The sequence below is a fragment of the Notolepis coatsorum genome (assembly GCF_963971535.1).
Source record: "Notolepis coatsorum genome assembly, chromosome: 17".
In the NCBI taxonomy this organism is placed as follows: Eukaryota; Metazoa; Chordata; class Actinopteri; order Aulopiformes; family Paralepididae; genus Notolepis; species Notolepis coatsorum.
This window is the reverse complement of record NC_140181.1, coordinates 32321955-32346655: the sequence shown is the minus strand read 5'-3', so window position 1 is coordinate 32346655 and position 24701 is coordinate 32321955. Positions and strand designations below refer to the sequence as shown.

The following is a 24701-nucleotide window of genomic DNA, read 5'->3' as shown; positions in this document are numbered from 1 at the left end:
ACAGACGGGTAGACAAATAATTAGTCCTTGGTTAGCCAGCGAGAGAGACAGACCTGTCCAAAGCGTCCTTCAGTTTGACGAACTCTTGCTTCAAAGCCTCCAGTTCCTTCTCTACCTGGGCGCACCTCAGGAGGGGGCGGATCTTATAGAAGAGCATCATCCAGGGCCAGGTTCGCACGGTGTAGAAAGCTCTCAGGTTGAACTGGATGACTGACGATGCATCCCTGAGGGGGAAGGATTAAACCATCACACCAGGGGAAGATATTTACCGATCACACCAGTAGAAGAGGAACCAGAGACATTCCAAATGAGACTTCTGGGGCTGTCCCAATATGCATGCTTGATCACCCTTGCACGCTTTGGCACTTGGCACGTTCATATTAATAGCGGTTACATTTATTTGAAACATAGGGACCATGGAAGTAACGTTCTAATTAATCAAATTGAGAGCGACAACCAGTTTACCAGGGCTAAAAATACTGCAACTGATGGATACCAGTGATAGTTTAATCCTCCCTGTGTCATTTATTTTAACATTGGTTGTTCGTTATGTATTTCAATAAACAAACAGCCTAAATGGGAAACAGTTTCAGTTATTTTCCAAAGACAGATAAGACAAGCGCCTCATTCCAGACCCCATCACTGTCCTGCCAATAATCAAAGGAAAGAACAGCCTCTCATGTAATATTGCAGGTTTATTCTGATTTGTCTGTATGCATGGGGTGACTTGTGTGTAAAGTAGGGCTGACCTTAGAATTTTTTTTTGGAATTCGAAGCTCCGGGGCCGAGATTCGATTTTAATTCGAAGCGTCGAGATTTTTTTTTTACATTTTTATATATATATTTTTTTTATGTTGTGGGACTTGTACAGCACTTTGTTCAACTTTGTCAGTGCTGTAAAGTTTAAACCTTTTTAAATCTTAGACAAACAAAACACTTTGCTTTCATGAAATATTGTAAGCCGTCATTTGAGGCTTTATAAAAGCAGCACAATGAACACAAATCTGTCAGTGCCGAGTCCGACCTCATCTTAAATAACAAACAGCATTGCTTGTTGTAGTTAACAAAGAGAGGCAGAGTTGATTTTGCACCAAAAGAAAATATATATATAATTTTTTTTTTATAATCGAATTTTATTTTCATATTCGAATCCCATCGAACGAAGCTTCGAAGCTTTGAAGTATTTAAGACAGCCTTAGTAAAGAGAAGTTGAAAGAGAAGAAACTGTGTGGTGATATGGGACCAGCAAAACATTGTCATTATCAAAGTTAGAATTTCTCTCTCTGGTGGATGCTGGTGGGTCATCCTAGGAAAGTGGGCAAGAACCATTGCCAAAGATAGCCAGCACAATCAGCTTCATTTTCATGTAGAACAGTAACGTTAGATCTTTGCAACTCACGATGGATGAAAACGGGCTATCAAGTGTGTCCCAATATCCCCACACACTTGATCACTTGATTCCTACTTGCACACTAAAGGCAAATGTACTTTCCACCTCGCAATACGTCACCAAAGTGTGTAAGTACCCAAGCACACTTAGCCAAGTGTCGAGAAACGGGACAGCCCCTAACCAAGTCCTTCTCACTTCCTGTAATGTGTCATGTATGCTATTGCCCCCCCTCCCACACCCTAGGAGACTAGAGCAGCACAGGCTCCATTCACCCCAAATAAGGATGTGGAGGTTTTGGCGGAATGTGGCAATTTCTTTCTTTACCATAGAAATCAAGTAAATATTGGAACTTCTCTTACAAGTTGAAGATGTTCTGATCATTTTGACACTACATCTAAATTGTTCTGACCTGTAGATCCAGTGCAAAAGAAGTTTGTTTGAGACTTGTCCAGCGATCACAGTGTAACGACAATGCCTGTGTAAAAGTCCTTCCCATTTACACCCCATTGGTGCTGTTTTGAATGCGTTATCTTTACTTATTATAGTATATTTGGCAATACAAAAGAGACCGGGAAGAAAGAGTTCTGAATAGTGTTATCATTAGCTGCAATGCCACTGGAAAATCACATTCATTATCCACATAGCTGTATATTCAGACTGTGGTTGTACTAGGCAGCTCCTAGTGGTTAACAGTGTCAGACTGTGGTTGTACTGGGCAGCTCCTAGTGGTCAACAGTGTCAGACTGTGGTTGTACTGGGCAGCTCCTAGTGGTCAACAGTGTCAGACTGTGGTTGTACTGGGCAGCTCCTAGTGGTCAACAGTGTCAGACTGTGGTTTTACTGGGCAGCTCCTAGTGGTCAACAGTGTCAGACTGTGGTTGTACTGGGCAACTCCTAGTGGCCATCAGTGTCAGACTGTGGTTGTAAATAAAGACACATCTTATTTTATAAAATAAAGTAATAATAGGATTAAAAACCTCTCCAGAAGCATCTTATCTTATAAAATAGAGTACTAGTGGGATTATACATTTATAAACTATAAAATTCAAAACTAGTGGGATTATAAACCTCTACAGAAGCATATTATCTTGTAAAATATAGTAATAGTATGATTATAAACCTCTTATCTTATACAATAGAGTAATAGTAGGATTATAAACCTCTCCGGAAGCATCTTGTCTTATAAAATCTTGTACTCGCTTTGGATAAAAGCGTCAGGTAAATGACTAAATGTAAATGTAAATAAAATGGAGTAATGGTGGGATTATAAACCTCTCCAGAAGCATCTTATCCCGTTCCATCCTCATCAGCTTCCCTCTGCAAATGGCCTGGACGATGGTCAGAATCTCAGACAGGCGTTCATCTCTCATATCCTCCAGCAGACCCAAAAGACCTGCCTTAAAAAACACCTGAGAGGAGAATGGAGGAAGGGAGAGGAAGAGGAGAGGAGATAGATTAGATCAAATAAGCCCAGTAGTTGTAATAATATAATTATTATAATGTAGTAGTAATACTAGGAACAGTAGTATACTCTCTACCTTGGTGTGTCCAAACTTATACTGACTGTGGTCGATGTCTAGAGAACCCAGTAGCTTCTCCACAGCTTTCCTGCTGTCTATAAATGAGTCGTCTGGAATAGCTGACGGGTTCAGGATACGGTAGCTAGAGCACACACACACACACACACACACACACACACACACACACACACACACACACACACACACACACACACACACACACACACACACACACACACACACACACACACACACACACACACACACACACACACACACACACACACACACACACACACACACACACACACACACACACACACACACACACACACAGAGTTAAACCATATTGGTTAGGGTAAAACTTTGTGGACAGGGAGCTCCCGTAGTTCAGCGCATATCTCGGCGCTATTTCTGCATCGGGGAAAACCGTGCTCGTCACGGATCTGGGGGACACGAGTTCGATTCCTGGACCCGCCGTCATTTCTCAGAATGTCTTCCCCTGCTCTACATCCCATTTCAACCTGTTTCTGTCGGTCATGCTTGACCAGAAAAGCGATAAACGCAAAAAAAAAAAGGAAAAAAAAAAAACTTTGTGGACTCCACTGCGAACATCAGGTTGTTTCATAGTTACTGAGTTCAGAGCAGCTTTTCCATGTACGTTATATATGTGCTGAACAGAGGATCAAACCTGATAGTAGTTGAGTTGAGATGCTGTAGTTAACATCAGCTAATATTAACTTTGTGAAATTTGAACCTGTAGTTTAGATCAATTTTAAAAGTAGCCTATCCAAAACTAAGACTAATGTATTTTAACTTGTAAAAGAAGGAAAAAACCTAGCATCAGGCTCGATCTTCTGTCCAGCACAGACCTTATATAATGTACATTTAGAAAATCCCATACAAATTTTCCACAGGTATTTTGAACTTCACTCAAAATGGTGGCAATTAACTTCACAACCTACAACATGAATCAAACTTAGCCACTCACTCTATAATCACAGCCTACAGCATTACTCAGAAGTGGCTAGGGCTGACCTTCGATTTTTTTTGGAATTCGAAGATTCGGGGCCGAGATTCGATTTTAATTCGAAGCTTCGAAATAAAATCAAAAATAATAAAAAAAAATAAATAAAAATAAAATGTGGGACTTGTACAGCACGTTGTTCAGCTTTGTCAGTGCTGTAAAGTTTAAACCTTTTTAAATCTTAGACAAACGAAACACTTTGCTTTCATGAAATATTGTAAGCCGTCATTTGAGGCTTTATAAAAGCAGCACAATGAACACAAATCTGTCAGTGCCGAGTCCGACCTCATCTTAAATAACAAACAGCAGAGGGGCAGAGTTGATTTTGCACACAAAAAAAAACATTTATAATTTTTTTAATTTTTTTAATAATCAAATTTTATTTTCATATTCGAATCCCATCCCCATCGAACAAAGCTTCGAAGCTTCGAAGTATTTAAGACAGCCCTAGAAGTGGCTACTCTATAATCACAGCCTACAACATTAATCAGACTGAGCCACTATATAATCACAGCCTACAACATTAATCAGACTTAGCCACTCTATAATCACAGCGCTCTGTGGGTTGGTTGGTTCATTAATTTGTATCCATACACATGTGCGTTCGCAACACTGGATTGGTCATCCACACACTTCACTACTACACAATCTCATGAGCATCTATAGAGCGCTAGTGCTCATGTTAGTACTTGCCACTGTTTGAACTCAGTGTACAGGATGCAGTTGAGGGATAGGCTATTTAAGATTCACCGTTGTTTGAGCTCGGTGTAGAAGATTCTGTTGGGGAAACCCTTCCTGCAGATTCGAATTCCCTCCAGAACTCCATTACACCTCAACTGGTGGAGCACCAGGAAGGGATCCATCAGCCCTGCAAAACACACAGGAAAACCGCACGCGTCAACCCTGGGAAACACACAGGAGCAACACCACATATCAGCCCTGTGAAACAGCTAAGAAAACCCCACACATCAGCCCTGCAAAACAGCTAAGGAAACCCTACACATCAGCCCTGCAAGACAGCTAAGGTAACCCTTACCCTACACATCAGCCCTGCGAAACAGCTATGGAAACCCTTGTTACTATGTTTGTGGCTTACAATAAATATCATAAGATAGATTACCTGGTATCTTGGCCTCATTGGGGATGATGCAGCGAACAAAGTGAGGCTGAGTACTGCGGAGGTTGGCCATCAGTTTCTTCAGGTTCTCCTGAATACACACACACACACACACACACACACACACACACACACACACACACACACACACACACACACACACACACACACACACACACACACACACACACACACACACACACACACACACACACACACACACACACACACACACACACACACACACACACACACACACACACACACACACACACACACACACACACACACACACACACACACAGAGAGAGAGAGAACACAGAGAGAACACAGACACACACAGAACACAGACACACACATTGAGCCCTAGACTATGTTGACTATGTTGCTCTCTGGATGCTGACATGTTGAATCAGACACAACTTTGAGTGAAAATAACAGTTTGAACATAAATCAAGATATCCAGTCTCTCCATTGAAGTTTTGACAAATCGGACCATTTCAACAACTTTGGGGTGAGTATTTGACACATAGGTGAGCTGAATTTAATGTTTCAGCATGCTCTGTGGTGGGAGTCAAGGTGGTCAAACTTGAGGTGGTGGCGGAGAGGAGGATGAGAAGGAAGTTGGCCGCTATCCTGGAGAACCCCTCCCACCTCTATGAGGAGCTAGTCAAGATGAGAAGCACATTTTGACATAAAAAATAAAGTGATGTGTTTTTATTTTTATTTTGGTGAATGTTGTTTTGTGAGGGCTTCAGGTCTCCATGAATTTAAGAGAATGTTGAGGGTTAGTTTCATTCTTCCTCGCTGGTTAGCAGTGTCACAAGGTGTTTTGGGATACCCTAAGGAACCACTGCATGCTTCCTCGAAATTTTGCCAAAATAAGGTACCTAGAAAGGATGCTTCCTACTGCATCCTACCCGTTTGAGACAACCTAAAACTTTAAAATGTCAACTTCCTACCTAGAAATGTTACCTATATAGGAAGCTTCCTTGAATTTGAGACACAGACTGTGATAGTTACAGTACACTGATATGTAGCTAGCATAACGTTACACTGTGATATGTAGCTAGCGTATCATAATGTTACACTGTGATATGTAGCGTAGCATTACACTGTGATACAGCACTGCCAACTCTAATAATTTCTGATTTCTGAAATGGTAATGGATACATTAGAGATAATAAACATGCAAAATGGTAAATGGCTGCTTTTTTATATAGCGCTTTTATCCAAAGCGCTTTACAATTTGTTACTCACATTTGACCCATTCACACACCGATGGCGGAGGAAACCATGCAAGGTGCCAACCTGCTCATCGGGAGCAATTAGGGGTTAAGTGTCCTGCTCAAGGACACATCGACACGCTGCCCGGGAGGAGCAGGAATCGAACCGGGAACCTCCGGATTGCCAGATGACTGCTCTACCTCCTGAGCCACTGTCGCCCCTAAACAAAGTGCATTCCCTAGAACAGTGGTTCTCAAACTGTGGTACGCGTACCACTAGTGGTACTTGGTGGTACTGCTGGTGGCACTTGAAAACATTTCCAAAAAAGCTAAAAAAAAAAAAAAAAAAAAATTGTGCAGTCAGGCCACTGAACTTAGAAGCAGGCCAGGCCAGTGTTTCTGGTTGCGGCGGCGCGATAGTTAGATAATCTAAGTGGGGAACAACCAGGAGATCACTGTGACAGAGAGTAATGCAGTCTAAACAGTCATAAATCTTTAATTAAACTTCAGCCCTGATCATAACCATTTATTTTTAGATTTCTTGTAATGTCAGATAAAAAATGAAATACTCCCACTTTTCTGAAAAGAGTTGGTGTTAAATCTGACATTACAAAAAATCCATCAAAATATGTGTTGCTGCTAATCATTGACACATGCCTAGCCTGTAATAATCTCCCCCAGAAAAATGTACTTTTCATTTGATATATTGAAAATATTTTACTTTTTGTGTGTTTTTTTTAACAATAATTTGTGATGCCATCACACAAACTGGCATTTAAAGGGTAAACATTCAAAAATGTATTGAATATGTGTTTTCTTCTTTTTTACAATAATTTGTGATGCCCATCACAAACACTGGCATTTAAAGGGTAAAAATGCCTGCACCAGAATGCAGGAAATTAAGTTTTTGTGTGTGTGTGTGTGTGTGTGTGTGTGTGTGTGTGTGTGTGTGTGTGTGTGTGTGTGTGTGTGTGTGTGTGTGTGTGTGTGTGTGTGAGAGAGAGAGAATGACGGACAATTGCTTGCTGTGTGAGAGAGAGAGAGAGAGAGAGAGAGAGAGAGTGAGAGAGAGAGAGAGAGAGATAGAGAGAATTAAGTACATTTGCTGAAATACAGTTGTTCTTAATTTTCTCACTTGCTATGTGAGAATGTTAGTTATTATGTTCTCAATGCCCCTTGCATTGGATGAGTTGTGTGGAAGCGTAGTTCTAGTGCTATCTCTTTGTACATTGTGGCTGTGTCTGACAAAAGTTAACAATAAATAATGGTATCAGGAATACATTTGCCTCCTGCATGAACTGTGCATAGCTGAATAGACTGTATTTTAACGCCGGTCATATGGTGGTACTTGGAGAGCCAGCTACGTTCTCAGGTGGTACTTGGTGTAAAAAGTTTGAGAACCACTGCCCTAGAAATATCCATTTGGGGCAGCAGTTATTTTGAGTCTTGAGACAGGATGTCCTCTAAAGAGAATGCAGGGTCCTCTGGGGGAAATGGCTATATGGCTTAAGATGGCTGTAAATAGTCATGTTTCTTTACTTCAAGTACAAAAGTGAATACAAATAAATGTCAGTGTGTGGTGGCAACCCCCAAATGGGTCCCCAAAAAATGTGTCAACGAAAGTGTAGCCTAGTGTTATTACAGTAGGGGACCAGCAGGGGGCGACCCACCTTGTGTAGTTGAGAGACCGTCTGGAAGCAAGCTGCTTTCTTCCTCTTCTGTTTGGCCTCAGCAGCTGCAACAACAACAACATCATCCTTCCAATCCTCCAAACAACACTACCAATGTTAGCCTCCTATTGAATTGGCTATAAATCATTTGGGGTGTTGTATAGGCAGTGAGTTAAATGAGCATGAATGATGAATATTAACAGCAACTTTTAGAATACTTTATGTCCCACGACCCATGTTGATTTCCACTGTTATGCTCAGCTTTCCAAAATCTCAAAAAACAAAAAGACTGATAGTAGAAAATAGACTAGAACGTGTAAAAATTTCCCATTAAGGCTGTGATCACATCACAGTGGGGTGTAAAAAGTACCCAGAAATTATACTTAAGTGAAAGTATGGGTACCGTCTCAAAAGTCAAAAAGTATCAACTTTTAAATGTACTTAATTTTTTTATCCACTTTTTCTCCCCTTTTTCTATTTTTCTCCCATCCTAATTACCCGCTGTGCCAATTCTCCCCTCCCCTGTCTTGAACGTTGCTTGCATATGCACCCCACTGGCCGGTTGTAGGGAGGATAGAAGCCTTGCATCACGTGTCCCCTCCAATACACGAGGAGGCAGCCTGTCACATCTTTTCACCTGCCAGCTCGGACTCTCATTGGCGAGGTGTAACGTGTGGGAGGCTCACACTACCCCCGCCATTTTCTGTCTCTGCTGTGCAGGCGTCCCCAACCGAGCTGTAGGAGTCGCTGTCCACAACGTCCAGATTACCACCCATCAACTTCCACCCGCTAATTGAGTTAGTATGATGAGTCTGGCCCAAGCCGGAGGCAACGCCGACAGCCGGAGTCGAACCCGGTGTCTCTTGCGTTGGTGACGAGCGCAATGTCCGCTGCGCCACCCAGCTGCCACTTTTAAATGTACTTAAGTACTAAAAAGTTCAAGTAAAAACCTTTTTTCTGACTGTCTATTCTTCTGATAGCAGGTGTTTAATCAAAGATCCCCGCATTCTAGTCTTGCACAAGGACCAATCAGCATGGGTATGGGCGGGTTCATTTTCCATTGTTGGGGATTTTATTGGCTGTCTTTAAATAAAGTGCTGCCGCAGGATTAATAACGTTAACGTTAGTTCGGCCAGAGAAACAAATATACTAATTAAAATGGTTGGACCTGTGAGATTTGTACTTTGTACTTTGTAGGTCTGCATTTTAAATGTAAGGAGTAAAAAGTATGTTTTTTTTCTCTGAAATGTAATTGAGTAAAAGTACAAGTATACAAACCTAATAATACTTGAGTAAAGTACAAATCCCCCAAAACAGTACTCAAGTATTGTAACAATGTACAATTCCTCAAGTACTTTACACCCCTGCATCACACAAATGCAAATCGTTTCTATTGTTTTGAATGGTTTTGTCATGACAGGTGCAAACTAAGCGCCTTACATTTTCCAAGCAATGCTTTTTCAGACCCTCTCAGTTGAAAAGGTTTCAACTTTAACTGCAAAGCACACCAACATCAATGTCATCTTCTTGTTGATGGACCAATCAAATCAACCAAGGGGAGAGATTACAAGAAGAACCAATCGATAATGGAGGAGACGTTTCCGGTGAGTAACATACCATTCATATTATCGAAGTTGAAAACATATCGATAGTAGCCAATGCTAGCTATCAATGCTAATGGTAGTTAGCAATGTATGTGACTTATGTGACGTTAGCTGAGGTAGCTAGCAATGGTAATCAGTGGTATCACTGTGCACTGTGGCCAGGTCTTGCTCGAAAAAGAGATCTTTGATCTCAAGTGACTACCTGGTATAATAAAGGTAAAAAAATATAAAAAAATTATCAATTCTCTATGTACACTGCCCGCCTCATGTTTGATCGCAAGAAAAAGGCATACAATCTGATCACAGCCGGGACACACTGTCTGTATGTCTGTATTGATGCTGTACCTGCGTCTGCGTTTATGTAGTCTTCAAACAGGCCAGCCATGAGTTTGTTGGAGGACTTCTGGAAGATGCCAACCACTGTCTCATTCAGAGGATCTCTGTTTTTATCCAACCAACCTACAATGGTATAGGGCACCTGGTAGAGATCAGAATGACCAAAACATTATTCAAAATAGATGTTTAAGTTATTTTATTACATATGTCTTGCACTGATCATCACCTATACATCAGTATCAGTCCCAACAATGACAAAAAAACGTTGTTTTATAGATTTTAGAGTTTGTAATTTCCTGAAAAACAATAAAAATGTATCTTGCACATGGGGGTGTTTACACATTTTGTGTCCAATGAAATGCTTTCTAGAATGACATTTACAGCACACAATTAACGTTATGTAACATTGCTAATGTTTGTTGCTAAAGTTACTTACATTGTGTAATGTTGCTAATGTACGTTCAGTACTATTGGCTACTGTAAACGCCAATCAATATCATTGTCCCTAGCTTCCTATTTATAGAAAACACATAAATGGGGGCTTTAAATACTGGAACAGAACAATCAATCAATCAATCAATCAATCAATACATAAACAAAGACATATTGGATGATTAATCTGGATTAAACTGGATTATTATCGATCAATCAAGCTTAATTTAAAGGCATACTGAGTAGAAAAAAATTTAAACTATGTATAGACTCATACTAGATTAGATTAGATTCAAATGTATTGTCATTGTAACTGAGGGGTACAATTCCCTGACTGTATTGAATAAGTATGGTATCATTAAACCACTACTGACTTATGTACATTACTACTGGCCATACAGTACACAGGTATATGAGATGAACACATCCACAATAACACGGCTTCACAACAAATACTTGTTTAGAAGAATATTTATTAGCAGCACGAAGATTATCTTACATTACTTTACTTATCAAGATTGAGAATTGCGCTTGTAAGGCGAAGAATGTGCATGAATAGGTCAAGAGCGTAAGTCCATGAGCATATTACGCAGGAGATAATTAATACCACCTGTATCATAAGAATTATATATATGGTACACTAGTAGGGCAGCTGGAGATACTAATAGGGTCCCTCCGGTTGTAGGCCAGCAGGGGAGAGGATTTGTCGGTAGCGAAAGTCTGGGTCAACGAGGAATAAAGAGACTCCAGGTACAGGAGACAGTGCAATAATCTCTTGATCCGCAGACGAACAACAGCTATTCTCCGGTATGCAGTGCCGCATGGAGGAAAGCTAGCCAGCCTCAGGCGTCCTAGAGGCGGGCTCGACGTTGCTCCTCACAGGGTAAATCCCACACAATTGTGGGTGTAGACGATTCTCCGCTCCATCAGCTACAGGACCAAAGCAAATATAATCCAGCCGAAAAGGGCTCTGTAGTCGCCGGTGTAGGTTATCCAGTGTACATATCCACACGGTTCTCGTCTAGGGCTCCTCGGATGACGGCACCAGGTTAAGCCGCCCAGCCTGGATAAGCACACTAGCTCGGTACGAGGAAGCGTTGGTAATGCTGGTCACTGTAGAACGGTAGCCGCACGATACACTATACATAATAGACTATTACTTAAATAATAGAATAGGTCGAACTCGACGATACAGCGTTAAACTCTGACACTTCAGCTATCAATTCGCACGCGGTCTCAAGGCTCTATTTTGGGGCAAAACGGGCCCACTTCACAGCACGTTGTATCGTGGTGTGAGGCTTCAACTTATTGGTAAACATACTGCTGTATTCACCTGCGCCGTATTTATACGTTAGGTGAACAATCTAGTACCAGCCTTATTTCTGTCTCGTATTCTTGCGCAGAGCCGGTCATGTCCAGGCATGTCTTTGGCGGTGACTTTGAACTAGACATTGGGGGTATGGCCGTGGCGCCTAGGGGATCGCTGTCCAATAGGAGAACGAAATATTATGGTCTGTACTAGGTAAAGGGATATTCCGTGTATATGTACAAAGAATATACAAGGGATATCAGACGATATACAAATACTATACAATATATCTCAAGTAATAAATATATATATTCGGTTTAATCTGATCCTTCGTAACAGCCGCCTCCTAATTAGTCCGCACCTAATTAGATAAGCAGAGACAGATTAACCGCACTGTCCACTACTCAATGTCCGTTGTGAGGGTAGGGCAGTTCACAAAGTCAGGGGGTCATGGTCGTCATCAAGAGAGTCAGGTAGCCTTGGCAACTCTATCAGCCTCGCCACGGGTCGGGTGTATGTCCGCCCTTGGACGAGCACTTCTGCCGCTCTGACCTTTCCGTCGGCACCAGTGATCACTTTGCTTACGCGGCCGGCCGGCCACATAGCTCGGGGTAGTGACTGGTCGATAATCATGACGACTGTACCTTCCGTCAAATTGTCTCTTTCTTTCACCCATTTCTGGCGGGTCTGTAGAGACGGTAGATAGTGGAGGAGGAAACTGTTCCAAAACTTGTCAGCCAATACTTGACTGTACCTCCACATTCTTCGGCCGTTCGCTTCTTCAGGTCTGTACACTGTCTGCGGGAGCGCGGGGTCCAGCCGCGCCATCAAGAGAGTGTTGGGGGTGACTGGGTCGACATCTGCTACATCACTTGAGACGTAACCGAGGGGCTTTGAGTTCAATACTCCCTCGATCTCCGTGAGGACTGTCGTTAGGACTTCTTCCGCCACGGTCTGGGCCCCAAGCACGGCGTACAGTCTTTATTGAACGTACTTCTCGTTCCCAAGTTCCACCGAAGTGAGGTGCATTCGGGGGGTTAAACTGGAAATCAATCTGAGAGGGAGCGAGGTGGGTCTTAAGTTCTGGGCCCATAGCTTGGAAGCTCTCTCTCAGCTCTCTTTCTCCGCCTTTGAAGTTTGTCCCGTGATCAGACAATAATATAGACGGTTTTCCTTTCCGCGATGTGAATCTCCGGAAGGCCATAAGGAATGAGTCCGTACTCATGGTTGGAAGGAGTTCTATGTGTATCGCTCGGGTGGTCATGCATTTGAATATAATACCCCACCGCTTCTCCGTCCCTCTTCCTTTCTTTACATACAGCGGGCCGAAACAGTCCATACCGGTGGAGTGAAAGGGCTTGTCGCCGAGTCGGAGGCGACAGGGGGGTAGGTCAGCCATCCGGGGTATACTGGGCTGTGCTCGCCACTTGCGACAGTCTAGACAAGTCCGCTGGAAGCGTCGTACTGCTTCTCTTCCTTGCAGTATCCAATAGCGACGTCTGATCTCCGCGAAGACTCTCTCTGCCCCGGCGTGGTGCACGTCCTCGTCGTATTTCTTTATGATGAGCTCTGTGACCTTGTGTCGGCTGTTTAAGACTATCGGGTACTTGACGTCATCCGTTAAGTCTGGGGCTCTCCTCAGACGACCACCCACTCTGATGAGATTATGGGCGTCGCTCTCAGGGGCTAAGTGGAGCAGTCTGCTGTCTGACGGGACTGGCTTTGATCCCTGCAGACAGTCTAGCTCGTCGGGGAACGAGTCTCTTTGGGCTCGCTGTAGCAGAAGGAGTTCTGCTTCTTCGTAGTTAGCTGCAGTAATGTCAGTAGTGGACGGAACCTCTGGGTGGTGCCACAGGAATGTCTTTAACTGCGCACTCTCAAGGGTGGGGCAGTCGTCTATGTTGGGATCTGTGAGGACGTGTGTGTGTGTCAACCCACAGAACATAGATTTCTTCTTCTCTGCCTCCTCTTCACTTGCCTCCCGTGGGGTGGGTGTAGGCCACTCTTCTTCCGGGAGCTTGAGGAACTCGGGACCGTCACTATAGAGATTGTGACGGGTGAGGTCATCCAGGGACATTCCCCGTGTGATGACGTCAGCTGGGTTCTGTTTTGTGTCCACATACCTCCAGCATGCTGCTTCTGTTAACTCTTGGATCTCTGTGATTCTGACTCCCACGAAGACCTTGTATCTACACAAATCGGACTGGATCCATGTGAGTACGGTCATGGAGTCTGACCACAGGATTGTTCTTTGCACCGGGATGGTGAGTTCACGTTGGATTAACGTGGCGAGTTGCGCTCCTGCTAGGGCTGCGCAGAGCTCTAGACGCGGGATAGATTGTTGCTTGCGGGGGGCTATTCTTGAGCGAGCCAGGATGAAGGCAGTATGTATTTCTCCTCCCTCCTCTCGGGCCCGCAAGTAGGCCACCGAACCGTAGGCTACTTCGGAGGCGTCGCTGAAGACGTGCAGGTCCATCTGACACGTCTCCGGCCTCACTGTGGGTGGGAAGTAGCTGCGGCGTATGTTGACACCTGGGAGCGAGCTGAGTTCTGTCTCCCACTCTCTCCATGTGGAGGCAAGGTGTTCGGGTATGGGATCGTCCCAGCCCTGGTCCTTGTCCCATAGCGCTCGCACAATCATCTTTGCCCTGGTAGTGTAAGGTAGAATACATCCCAACGGGTCATATTGTCTGGCGAGTGTTCTGTATACACTCCGTCTTGTGGTCGGTAGTGAAGTCGACCTTCCCTGCTCCTTGGTCAGGGGTGTGTGTTTATAATGGAGCGAGTCTGTTTTGAAGCGCCAGACTAGTCCTAATGTCATTTCTTGGGCTTCTCCTGGGATGGTCGCCATCCAGGTCTCGCTGCTTGCTGCCTTGTCCTCTGGGGAGAGGCTGCGCAATACTTGAGGGTCGCTGCTGGCCCACTGCCGGAGATCAAAGCCGCCTTTGATCAGGGAGGCGCGGAGCTTGAGTAGAGGGCCTCGGCTTCTTCTGGCGTCGAGACGCTTTGCAGACAGTTGTCCACGTAGAAACTATTTCCTACACTTTGTCGGACCTCTTCATCAGCTGCTGGGTCCTCTGCGACGTGTTTTTGCAGTGCAAACGTAGCACAGCATGGGCTGCATGTGGTTCCGAAAGGGAGGACTTCCCATTGATAGATGGATGGTTGCTCATCCCCGATCCTCTCTCTCCATAAGAACCGCAGCAGGGGCTTGTCCTCTTCCACTAGTCGCACCTGCAGGAACATCCCTTTGATGTCGCCGCTGATGGCCACCTTGTTCTGGCGGAAACGTAGCAACACGCCCAGTAGAGAGGGGCCGAGTGTTGGGCCGGGCAAGAGCTCTTTATTCAGATTTTGTGATCCGATCTGGTAGCTGCAGTTAAACACAATACAATCCTTGCCGTTGTGGTGGACTTTGTGGTGCGGCACGTACCATGATTCGGTCGTCTGATCGGCCTCTTTAATGTCAATTCTCTTTATGTGTCCCGCTGTGATTAGCTTGTCAATCTCAGCGCGGTACACAGTAGCTTGAGCGGGGTCTCTGGCTAGGCGCCGCTCTGTGTTCAATAGATACCGCTCCGTCGCTTCTTTTGGGGCGTGGAAGGTAGGCATACCCTCTCGCCTCAGGAGTGGAGTTGCGTATCTCATCACTCCATTGACTTTGACTCTCTTTGTCCCCTGCTCGAGGAGGGCTATGGCATAAATGTCTTCTTTGGAACGAATGTGTTTCTTTTCGTTCTTAAAGGGCATTGTCTCTAGTGTCCATAGCCTCTCGACGTGCTGTAAGAGGGCGGTGTCTTCTTCTGTCACTCTGGAGTGGAGGCAGCGAGTGGCTGCTTGGGAGACCTGGAGAGGGGGCCTTGTAGTGTCCATCCTAGGCGGGTCTCGACTGCTGCTGGACAGCCTCTGGGCCCAGTGTGGACCCGGTCCATCGGGACGATGAGGTGTGCATGGTCGGATCCTATCAGCAGGGTCGGGGTGGCACCGTCTATGAGCGGTATAGGTAGTTGACGCAGGTGCACGTATTTGTCCATCAGCTTGGCGATGGGGTAGGTGTACTGCGACAGGCCTATGTCTTGGCTGGTGAAAGCGTTAGTGATCCTATACCGTCTCTCTGGCTGCCCGCTTGCTGCGATAGTGAAGGAGACGTTCTCGCCCCTGATCGTCTTCAGGTCTCTTCTTATAGTCCGAATCGTCATCGTTTCTTCGCTCCCCCGCAGCCCCAGCTGGGCCGCAGCGGACGCGAGGAGAAGGGTCTTCTCTGACCCGTCGTCAAGGACGGCGTTGGTGTCCATGACCTTGTCCTCGTAACTCAGTGTTACGCGGACCACCTTCAAGAGCACCCGGGCGCCCCCGCTGCTGGCGGGGTCAATGTACATAACACTTGCCTTTGTGCTGCTTGAGGGTGCAGGCTTTATTCTGTTACTGTCATGTAAAACGTCCAAGTGGGCTCCGTCACACCGACTACACCTCTTCTTTAAGCGGCACTCGGCTGCCATGTGACTGCGCGCACATCGGTAACAGCGGCGGTTGGACTTTATCCATTGACTCACCTCGTCGGCGGTCATCTTCTTGAACGTGTCACAGTGTGACAGCCAGTGTTCCTTTTCGCAGTACGGGCATACAATCTTCCACTTCTCTTTCATCGAGGGGGTACTGTGGTTCTTGTTGCGCGGTACTGATTCGGCTTGGTGCATGACGGTCACCAGCCTGCGGCCATCGTTTGATCTCCTAGGTCCCTCTCTGGAGCTTGGCACGCTCCGCACGAACGTATCCAATCGTAGGCTGCTGACTTCTCTCGCCAGGAAGTCGGCTAGGTCTAGGAGGGATGGCTCGGGACCGTTAGGATCACGGTGGTCCCTTTGCCGCCTGAAGCGCTCTTGTCGGGCGGGCGGAAGCTTCTCTAATATTCTCTCAACATTAGAGTTTGCGTACAGTTTGTGCATACCCTTTTCCTTTTGTGCCCCCAGCATCCCTACCAGGGATTGTACCTTGATAGAGAGGTCATCTAGTGAGCGATTGTCTGTGGCTGGGGGTAGACGGTCAATATTCCTTATCTCTTGTATTACGTAGTCCCATATGCGTCCATAACGTTGGTCGAGGGCTACTAGAGCCGATGTGTATGGGGAGTTGGAATATGCCAGCGCTATATTGTGCGCTCTGGGCACCTTCAGGTGCTTGAGTAGGATAGCATACTTATACGGTTCATCTGGTACATCGGACATCATTGTCTCTAAGCACATTCGTAGCTCTGTGTACTGTTCTCGTGTGTGAAGTCCGGGAACGTCGGTGTGCCAAGGTACGATGCCATGGATGGCTGGCACATCGGTGAGCGTTGGGGGAGAGGCCTCCTAGGCGAGTCTCCTCTTACGTGTCGTGGTGGGCTGGTACCTGTCGGGTACCAAGGCCCGTGTACCCAGGTGCTGTTCCTCGGGGCTGGTCGTGCGTCAAGCTCACCCGTGAATTGAGTCGGGGTTCTGTAGCGCAGAGCCGCGGGGGTAAAGTCTGGGCTGTACTGGACCTCCTGGTCCTGTGGAGTACGATGCTGCTGTTGGGCTTGACTTTCCTCCTCTCCCTCTTCTTCTTCCTCTGCCAGGTCGTCTAGATCCTGTAATCGTCTATTTAGTCTCTCAGCGGCGTAGGCCGGTTCTTTATACAGTACAGTACAACAAAAAGAAGTACAAACATAATCCCTCTCAATCATCTCTCAATCATCACTCATGACCCACTAGAAGTGTGGTGGTGTCTTTATGACCTACTAGTGTGTGGTGGTGTGTTTATAACTCACATTCGATAGTCAGGAACTATTTGATTACAAATCTAAACCCCCCCCCCCCTCTATCTTTATTTTGCTGTGCACATTGTGTGCATGTATCCACTTCTTACTTGCCATTTCCCGTGGAATGCACCTGATTGGATAGACACTGCTAGTGAGCAGTCCGTGGTTCTCTGCTCCCGTTTAAAAAAAAAAAAACATTAGCTTGTCAACTTAAAAAAAACGCTTCTAAGGCCCTTTTGAGGACGATTTGCCCACCGGCACTTTGGCGACCTCTAGTGGCTCGGTGTGCATATTTTGTAATACAATATATATATATCGAATTTAAGGCTTATTTGTTGCCTGTCGATAGCGACAAAATCCGACTAAATCCGTTCAGCGGTTCTTGAGTTACATGCCGGTATTTGAGGCTTGTGCAAAGTACACGGTATTGCGCAAAATACCACTCCCGACTCTTGGAGCTCTAGTTCTGTCAATCATTTGGCGATCTCGAAAATGATTGTGGAGGGTTGTAGCCAATGAGGCTTTCCAATGATACCCCATCTAGGGATGTATGAATCAGGGATCTAGGTGAAAAACTAACGAGCAAAAACAGGAAGAAAAAAACAGCAGAATGAATTGAAGTCTATGAGAAAACGTAAGGTTATGTATATAACCTAGTTATATGAGTACAGGCTAAGCGTCCCGCTCTTTAAGCCTATCGAGATATACCTCATCTCATGTACCTATTGTACTCCATCAACGAAAAAACAAGTACACCTACACCTGCCGGGTCCCGCCCCTATGGAGGCGTAGCCTATAAGACAGTGGGCCTGGTAACCAAACACTCTTCCATGCCAAAAATCCCGTTTCCAGTAAAAGATCCCTCAAAAGGGAACTCAGGGCCGCTTAAGAGCGGGACGCTTAGCCAGTACTCATATAACTAGGTTATATACATAACCTTACGTTATATTATCGTACTTGGCCATCACGTCCCGCTCTTTAAGCCTATCGAGATATGGGTTAGAGCGGACGCGAGGCCCGACAGATGCACCCCCTGAGGACCCGTAAGCCCACATCAAGGGGTTTGGGGAGCCCCGTCACCCCATCCTTCCTAATGAAGGGGGGGCGCAGTCAACTCCACCTGAGTGCGAGCAAGAGGGAACTAGAACCCCTTGAACACACAGCACAGGCGGAACCACGTGTGACCTACATTCCACCAGGGCCTTGAGGAGGGCGAGGAAGATCATGGCAGACCCCGCCCACCCGGGTCACAACCTCTTCAACATGCTCCCCCACGGCAGGCGGCTACGGCTGCCCAAGACACTAAAGTCCCGCCACAGACTGAGTTTCTTCTCCTCAGCAGCTCGCCTGGTAAACGAGTCAGGTGTCCCCCTGCTCCCCCCCCCCTCTATGGCGAGCTGCTAGGGCTGGACTTCTGGACTTGAACTTTGTGTTGCACTGTATCCATGTCCCCAACCACCGCACTTTCACAGTCTTATTGTTGTCTCACTGTTATGTCCTGTCTTGCACTTTACTTAAAATTATTTATTTACTGTTGTATTGTTCTTAATTGTGAAAAAAAGTATGCACTGTAATGCCAAAACACGTTCCTTTTTGTACATGTATGAAATGGCGAATAAAGTAATCTGAATCTGAATCTGAATCTGAATCTGACCTAACACACTGTGGCCCCTACCCACACACTCCTGCTACCCTACCAAAGGACCCCAGAACCGCCTGGGAGACAGAACCCCCGGTCATGTCCATGAGGTAAAACCTTACAAAGGGGCCCGGGGAGGACCATGAAGCTGCAGCACAGATGTCCTCCACCGAGGCCCCACCCAGGAGAGCGGCAGAGGCAGCCACCCCACGAGTGGAGTGCGCTCTGACGCCCCCAGGGGGATCCTGCCCAGCCAACGTGTAGCAGAGGGCAATGCCCTCGCACAACCAATGGGACAGGCGCTGTTTCGACAGTGCCTTACCGGCACGAGAACTACCGTGACAGACAAAAAGCTGATCGGTAACCCTGAAGTCCTGAGTACGGCTGAGGTAAATTCCCAAAGCACGGACCGGACATGACAGGTGAAGGCTCGCATCTAACTCACTAGTGTGAGGAGGAGGACGAAACGCCTGAACCACAATATCCCGGGAGTGGAAGGAACTCCGGATATTCTTAGGCATGAAAGCAGGATTAGGTCGCAGAGTGGCACCGCAATCGGCCCGAAAAGACAGGCACTCTGGACGTACCGAAAGAGCACAGAGCTCACTCGCGCGTTTAGCGGAGGTGACAGCCAGCAGGAACGCGGTCTTGAAAGACAGCTGTCCCAACGGCGCCTGCTCAAGCGGCTCAAACGGGGCCAAGGACAACCGACCGAGGACCAATTGAAGATCCCAAGTCGGAGCCAAAGAGCGTTGCACCGGCTTAACGCGTCGAGCGCCAAGCAGGAAACGCTTCACAAGAGGGTGGCTGAACAAGACATTCCCCTCAAACCCCTCATGATAGGAGGATATAGCCGCCGCATATACCCTCACCGTAGAAGCCGACAGTCTACCAAGGAGAGACTGGAGATAACCCAGGACAGCATCCAGGGAGCAGGAGACTGGGTCCTGGCCCCTCGCCTTACACCACTCTTGGAACATACGCCATCTGCCCGCGTAAAGCGCGACAGTGGAGGGAGCATGTGCATTCCGGATGGTATCAACCACAGAAGGGTCCATCCTCTCCAGACTCACCCTCCCACCAGCCACACCAACAGGCGTTGGCCCAACATCGGGTACTGGAACAGTGACCCGTTGTGCTGTGAGAGGGCCGTCGCCGACCAAGGAATAACCCAAGGAGGAGCGACCAGAAGCTGGATCAAGACCGGGAACCACACTGCCATGCCCCGGTCCGGCGTGACCAGGATCACCGTCCTGCGCTCCCTCCGTATCCGCTCCAACAGCTGACCCAACAGCTGTACAGGAGGAAAAGCGTACAGAAGACCGGGCGGCCATGGAAAAGGTCAAGAAGGCATCCACCCCAAGGGGGGATGATCTGCTCGACTGACCGAGAACCACAAGGGGCACTTGTGAGAGCATCGGCTCGCAAACAGATCTACCGAGGCCTCCCCGAACCGATCCCAGACCTGTCTGACTATGTCGGGGCGGAGTTCCCACTCGTCGTAACGAGGACCGCCCCGAGACATCATATCCGCGCCCAGGTGGTCGAACCGTTTGAGGACCAGGAGGACCGCCTTCAATTCCAACACATTGATGTGCGGGGTAGATGGGCCAGCATGAACCTCCGTCCAGCTGCCCCCCACTGCGTGGGTCCGACACGTCCCTCCCCAACCCGTGAGAGAGGCGTCGGTGAAGACCGTGACGTGTGAGTGCCTGCTGCCCATGGGGACCCCAATGGTGAGGATACCCAGCCTCTTCCAATGGGCGAGATCTCACCATATCGACAAAGGAACCGTCAACCGTTTCCATTTGTCCCTCACCGGATCTATTCTCATAGAGAAAAACCACCTCTGTATCCTCCTCATGAAGAGGAGGCCAAGAGGAACCACCGTGTGAGCAGATGCCATCATACAGAGCAGACGCATCACTTGCAGCGCCGTGACCGTCTCTCCCAGACAGAAACCCCAGAGCGCGCAAAGGATAGACACCCGGCGCTGCTCCGAGAGGGTTACAATCATGGGCCTCGACCTCAACGTCAAGCCCAAGTACTCCACCTGTTGACTGGGAAGAAGCGTACTCTTCTTCCAATTCACAGCAAAACCCAGCCTGGTGAGGAATTCCACCACCAGCCTGGTATGAGACCTGGCAACCTCCTCCGAACGACTGAGGAGTAGAATGTCGTCGAGATAGAATAGAACCCGTATCCCCCGACGACGTAGAGGCTCCAGCGCAGTTGCCTCGCACTTGGTGAATGTGCGGGGAGCCAGAGAATAGCCGAACGGCAACCTCTGGTACTCGTACGCTACGCCCTGAAACAGGAACCGTAGGAACTGCCTGTGAGGAGGGAAAATCGGGATGTGAAAATACGCATCCTTCAGGTCTATGGAGGTGAACCAGTCTCCCCTCCTGACAGCAAGCAGAAGGAGTTTGATGGTCAACATTCTGAATGGTCTCGCTACAATCAACCGATTGAACGTGGACAGATCCAGTATAGGTCTGACCCCCCCTGTTTTCTTGGGTACCAGAAAATAACGGGAGTAGACGCCTGACATCGCGTCCTCTCTCGGAACCACGACGATGGCCTGCTTCGCCAACAGAGATTGGATCTCGTTGGCCAGGGCTGTCACTGCTTCTGACCCTGACAATAGGGTCGGCACCAAACCTGAGAACGGAGGGTGGGGTTGTTCGAACTGCAAAACAAGCCCCTCCCTCAACGTTCTCTCTATCCACCCCTCCAAACGGCATTCTTGTCGCCATATGTGAAAATAATCCCACAGCGCACCCGCCGTCAACTGACGCTGGGCCGCAAGGAACAGTAGATAGTTGGCCCGGTCCCTCCCGCTGTGCGACGCACCCAAGGGGGGACCCCGACAGAAAGGGCCGGTTTGATACGGGAGAAGCGGTCATCAAACTGGTTGACACACACCCCCCCCCCCTGAACACCCCTCTAGCGCATGCTGAGGAGTTGTTCCACAGCTAGACACGCAAGGCATGAGGACCCCATGGGCTCCTACACGCCGAAGCCCTGCAGTGATATTGCTACCACCCAAATCACGCTCGCCTCTTCTTTGCAGACCACTGCCGCTCTCACGGGAGTGGGAGGCATCAGCGCGATACCCCGCCTGGCGAAGGCGAGGCCGGGGTAACCCTTGCTGTGCATTCAACAGAAGAGGCCTCGAGTCCCCCTGCTGACCACCGTAGCTAGTGGCAGCTGTAACACCAGGCTCATCCATCACACAACGTGTGGTGCAGGAGCCACGCGACAGCACAACATTCTCACGGACAGACCCAGGCTCAGCCATCAACTGGGTGTCAGCCCCTGTCCCCATGAGAAGTGAAGAATGGGGCTGCATGCGCTTCAAAGAAGGTTCGCGGCCCGCAGCCAAAGGAAAACGATCAGAGCCCCGCTTCCGTGGGTAACAGAGAGAGGATTGAACTGGGAGCGGGCTGCTCGCGGCAAAGTGACGACGGCTTGTTTTATCCAAGCCGAATTCACCCAAAATGGCCGATCCCTCGGCCGCCAAGGCTGTCGGCCTTGTGGAACCCTGTTGACTCTCCGCCCAGGGCACCACTGGCGGGGGAAACATGGCCGCCTGTTGAGGGTCTCGCCACAGTCGTCGACGAGACCGTGCTCCCACCTCTGGCTGCACAGCGTGAGGCGGTGTAGGACCCAGATCAACAACCGCCTGCGCTTCCACAGAACGACCAAAAAGACTTTCCGTAGAAAAAGGAGTCGTGAGGAGAGAAAACCTATCCTCTTCCCCAAGAGGAGAGTGCTCCAACCAAACATGCCTAACAACAAACGTTGATAGCATCCTAATCCTCCCCGCAGTTATAGCTTGCGACTGAGTCAAGATCTCTATAACACCACAAACATGCAACATGTTTACAATGTCGGCTGGACCCATAGCCCTACTACCCGACGCCAATGTGGATAGGAAACTAGCCAGCTGAGCCATAACACTGGCCGCCGCTACAAACCATCCTGCAGCAGTATACCACTCATCCATCCATACTGCCACCCTCCGAGCCGATTCGCCCTCAAGCATCGGCCGGGTGGGACGCCTGTACGTTAATGCCAAGCAAGCAGTGCAAAAATGCTTCCGCATTCGTCACCGCACGCTAGTGCGGTAAAGCGCCCTTCTTTTCAGACAAATGCTACCGTGCGTGCACCGGCGGCGGCGTGCTCGCTCAGGTGCGTGCGTGCGCCGGCGTGCTCGCGCGAGGTGCCCGCGCATGCGACACGAGCGGAGCTCAATATATATAAGTCACCGCCCCTTATTCAGTATCCAACAAATAGCTCAATCGGCAAGGACACATGGCTGTGGATCCTATGGCTTGTTTGCTGGCGAGTTCGAATCCCATCGAAAATATTTTTTAACGTGATTTTTTTTTAACGTGTATTCTTTCGCCGATTAAGGTTAGGCATTGTTTCGGAGTTGGTTAAGGTTAGAACGGTTAAGTTTAGGCGCTGTTAAGGAGCTGGTTAAGGTTAGAGTTTGTCAAAGAGAATGGCAATATAATTTCTATGGTTAAGGTTAAGGTTAGGCATTGTTTCGGAGTTGGTTAAGGTTAGAACGGTTAAGTTTAGGCGCTGTTAAGGAGCTGGTTAAGGTTAGAGTTTGTCAAAGAGAATGGCAATAGACAGCCTATTTCCGCGAAAATGAAAGGCGCATTACTGCATGCCACTACGGTAAATTTTTGCACTGCTTGCTTGGCATAAAGCTACACGCGGGTGGGACATCGTTCATCCCCGCCGGGTCACAGGAACAAAGCTACCTGGCTACGTAGCCACGGTACACCCGGCCTGCACCCTGTTGTTAGCCCGTTTACCCGTAAAAAAGGTAAATAGGACTCAGCGAAACCCCCCACATTAGCAACCGACTGACCTTCATCAATGAAGCGGGCAAGAGGAGGGAAAAACGGCAATGTCCCGCGGCGAGGATTATTAGAACAACGACCCATTTCAGCATCAACATTAGCATCAGCAGTAGCATTAGTAGCATTAGCATTAGCAGCGTGCTCCAGGATCGCCAGGAAATCGTCCACTGCAGTGGAACGTTCACCAAGCCACCCCGGCCCTGGCGCCGAAACATACTCCACAGCATTACCAATACCAACATTAATGCCTGATGACACAGGGCCTACCTTTGTACAAGCCGGCTCGATAGCCAAACCTTGTACGCTGACCGACGTGTCGCTGAAACATGCCTCGAAGATGCCAGGGGTAAGCAAACCTCCGGTAAGCATTCAACATTACGCAATTTCTCTAATCTTTTCATAACAACTAGTTAACATAAGGTGCACTGCATCCGTTATGATGGAAACGAAAATAGAGGAAGAGTGTTTGGTGACCAGGCCCACTGTCTTATAGGCTACGCCTCCATAGGGGCGGGACCCGGCAGGTGTAGGTGTACTTGTTTTTTCGTTGATGGAGTACAATAGGTACATGAGATGAGGTATATCTCGATAGGCTTAAAGAGCGGGACGCGATGGCCGAGTACGATAATATAACTGAGTTTTTCTTTTGTACAGTTTACCAAAATCACTCCTAATCACTCATTTCTGAATGGATCTTTATGAGATTTGGACATGTACTACATAAGGCTTCAGGCTATGGGTCCGTGTGGATTTGTAAGCCATACCACCTTCT

General features: G+C 47.6%; 1 protein-coding gene across 1 annotated transcript in view; it reads right to left on the bottom strand.

Moving 5' to 3' along the window:
• LOC311243993 (myosin-7B-like) overlaps window positions 1–24701 on the bottom strand; it is a gene marked incomplete at both ends in the record, with an annotated part of 128528 nt that overhangs the window by 55614 nt on the left and 48213 nt on the right. The window contains 7 exons of the mRNA XM_084333401.1: window positions 54–224; window positions 2663–2799; window positions 2929–3052; window positions 4688–4805; window positions 5058–5145; window positions 7951–8015; window positions 9900–10032. Of these exons, the coding sequence (XP_084189527.1) occupies window positions 54–224; window positions 2663–2799; window positions 2929–3052; window positions 4688–4805; window positions 5058–5145; window positions 7951–8015; window positions 9900–10032 (836 nt within the window). The remainder of the gene's footprint in view (window positions 1–53; window positions 225–2662; window positions 2800–2928; window positions 3053–4687; window positions 4806–5057; window positions 5146–7950; window positions 8016–9899; window positions 10033–24701) is intronic.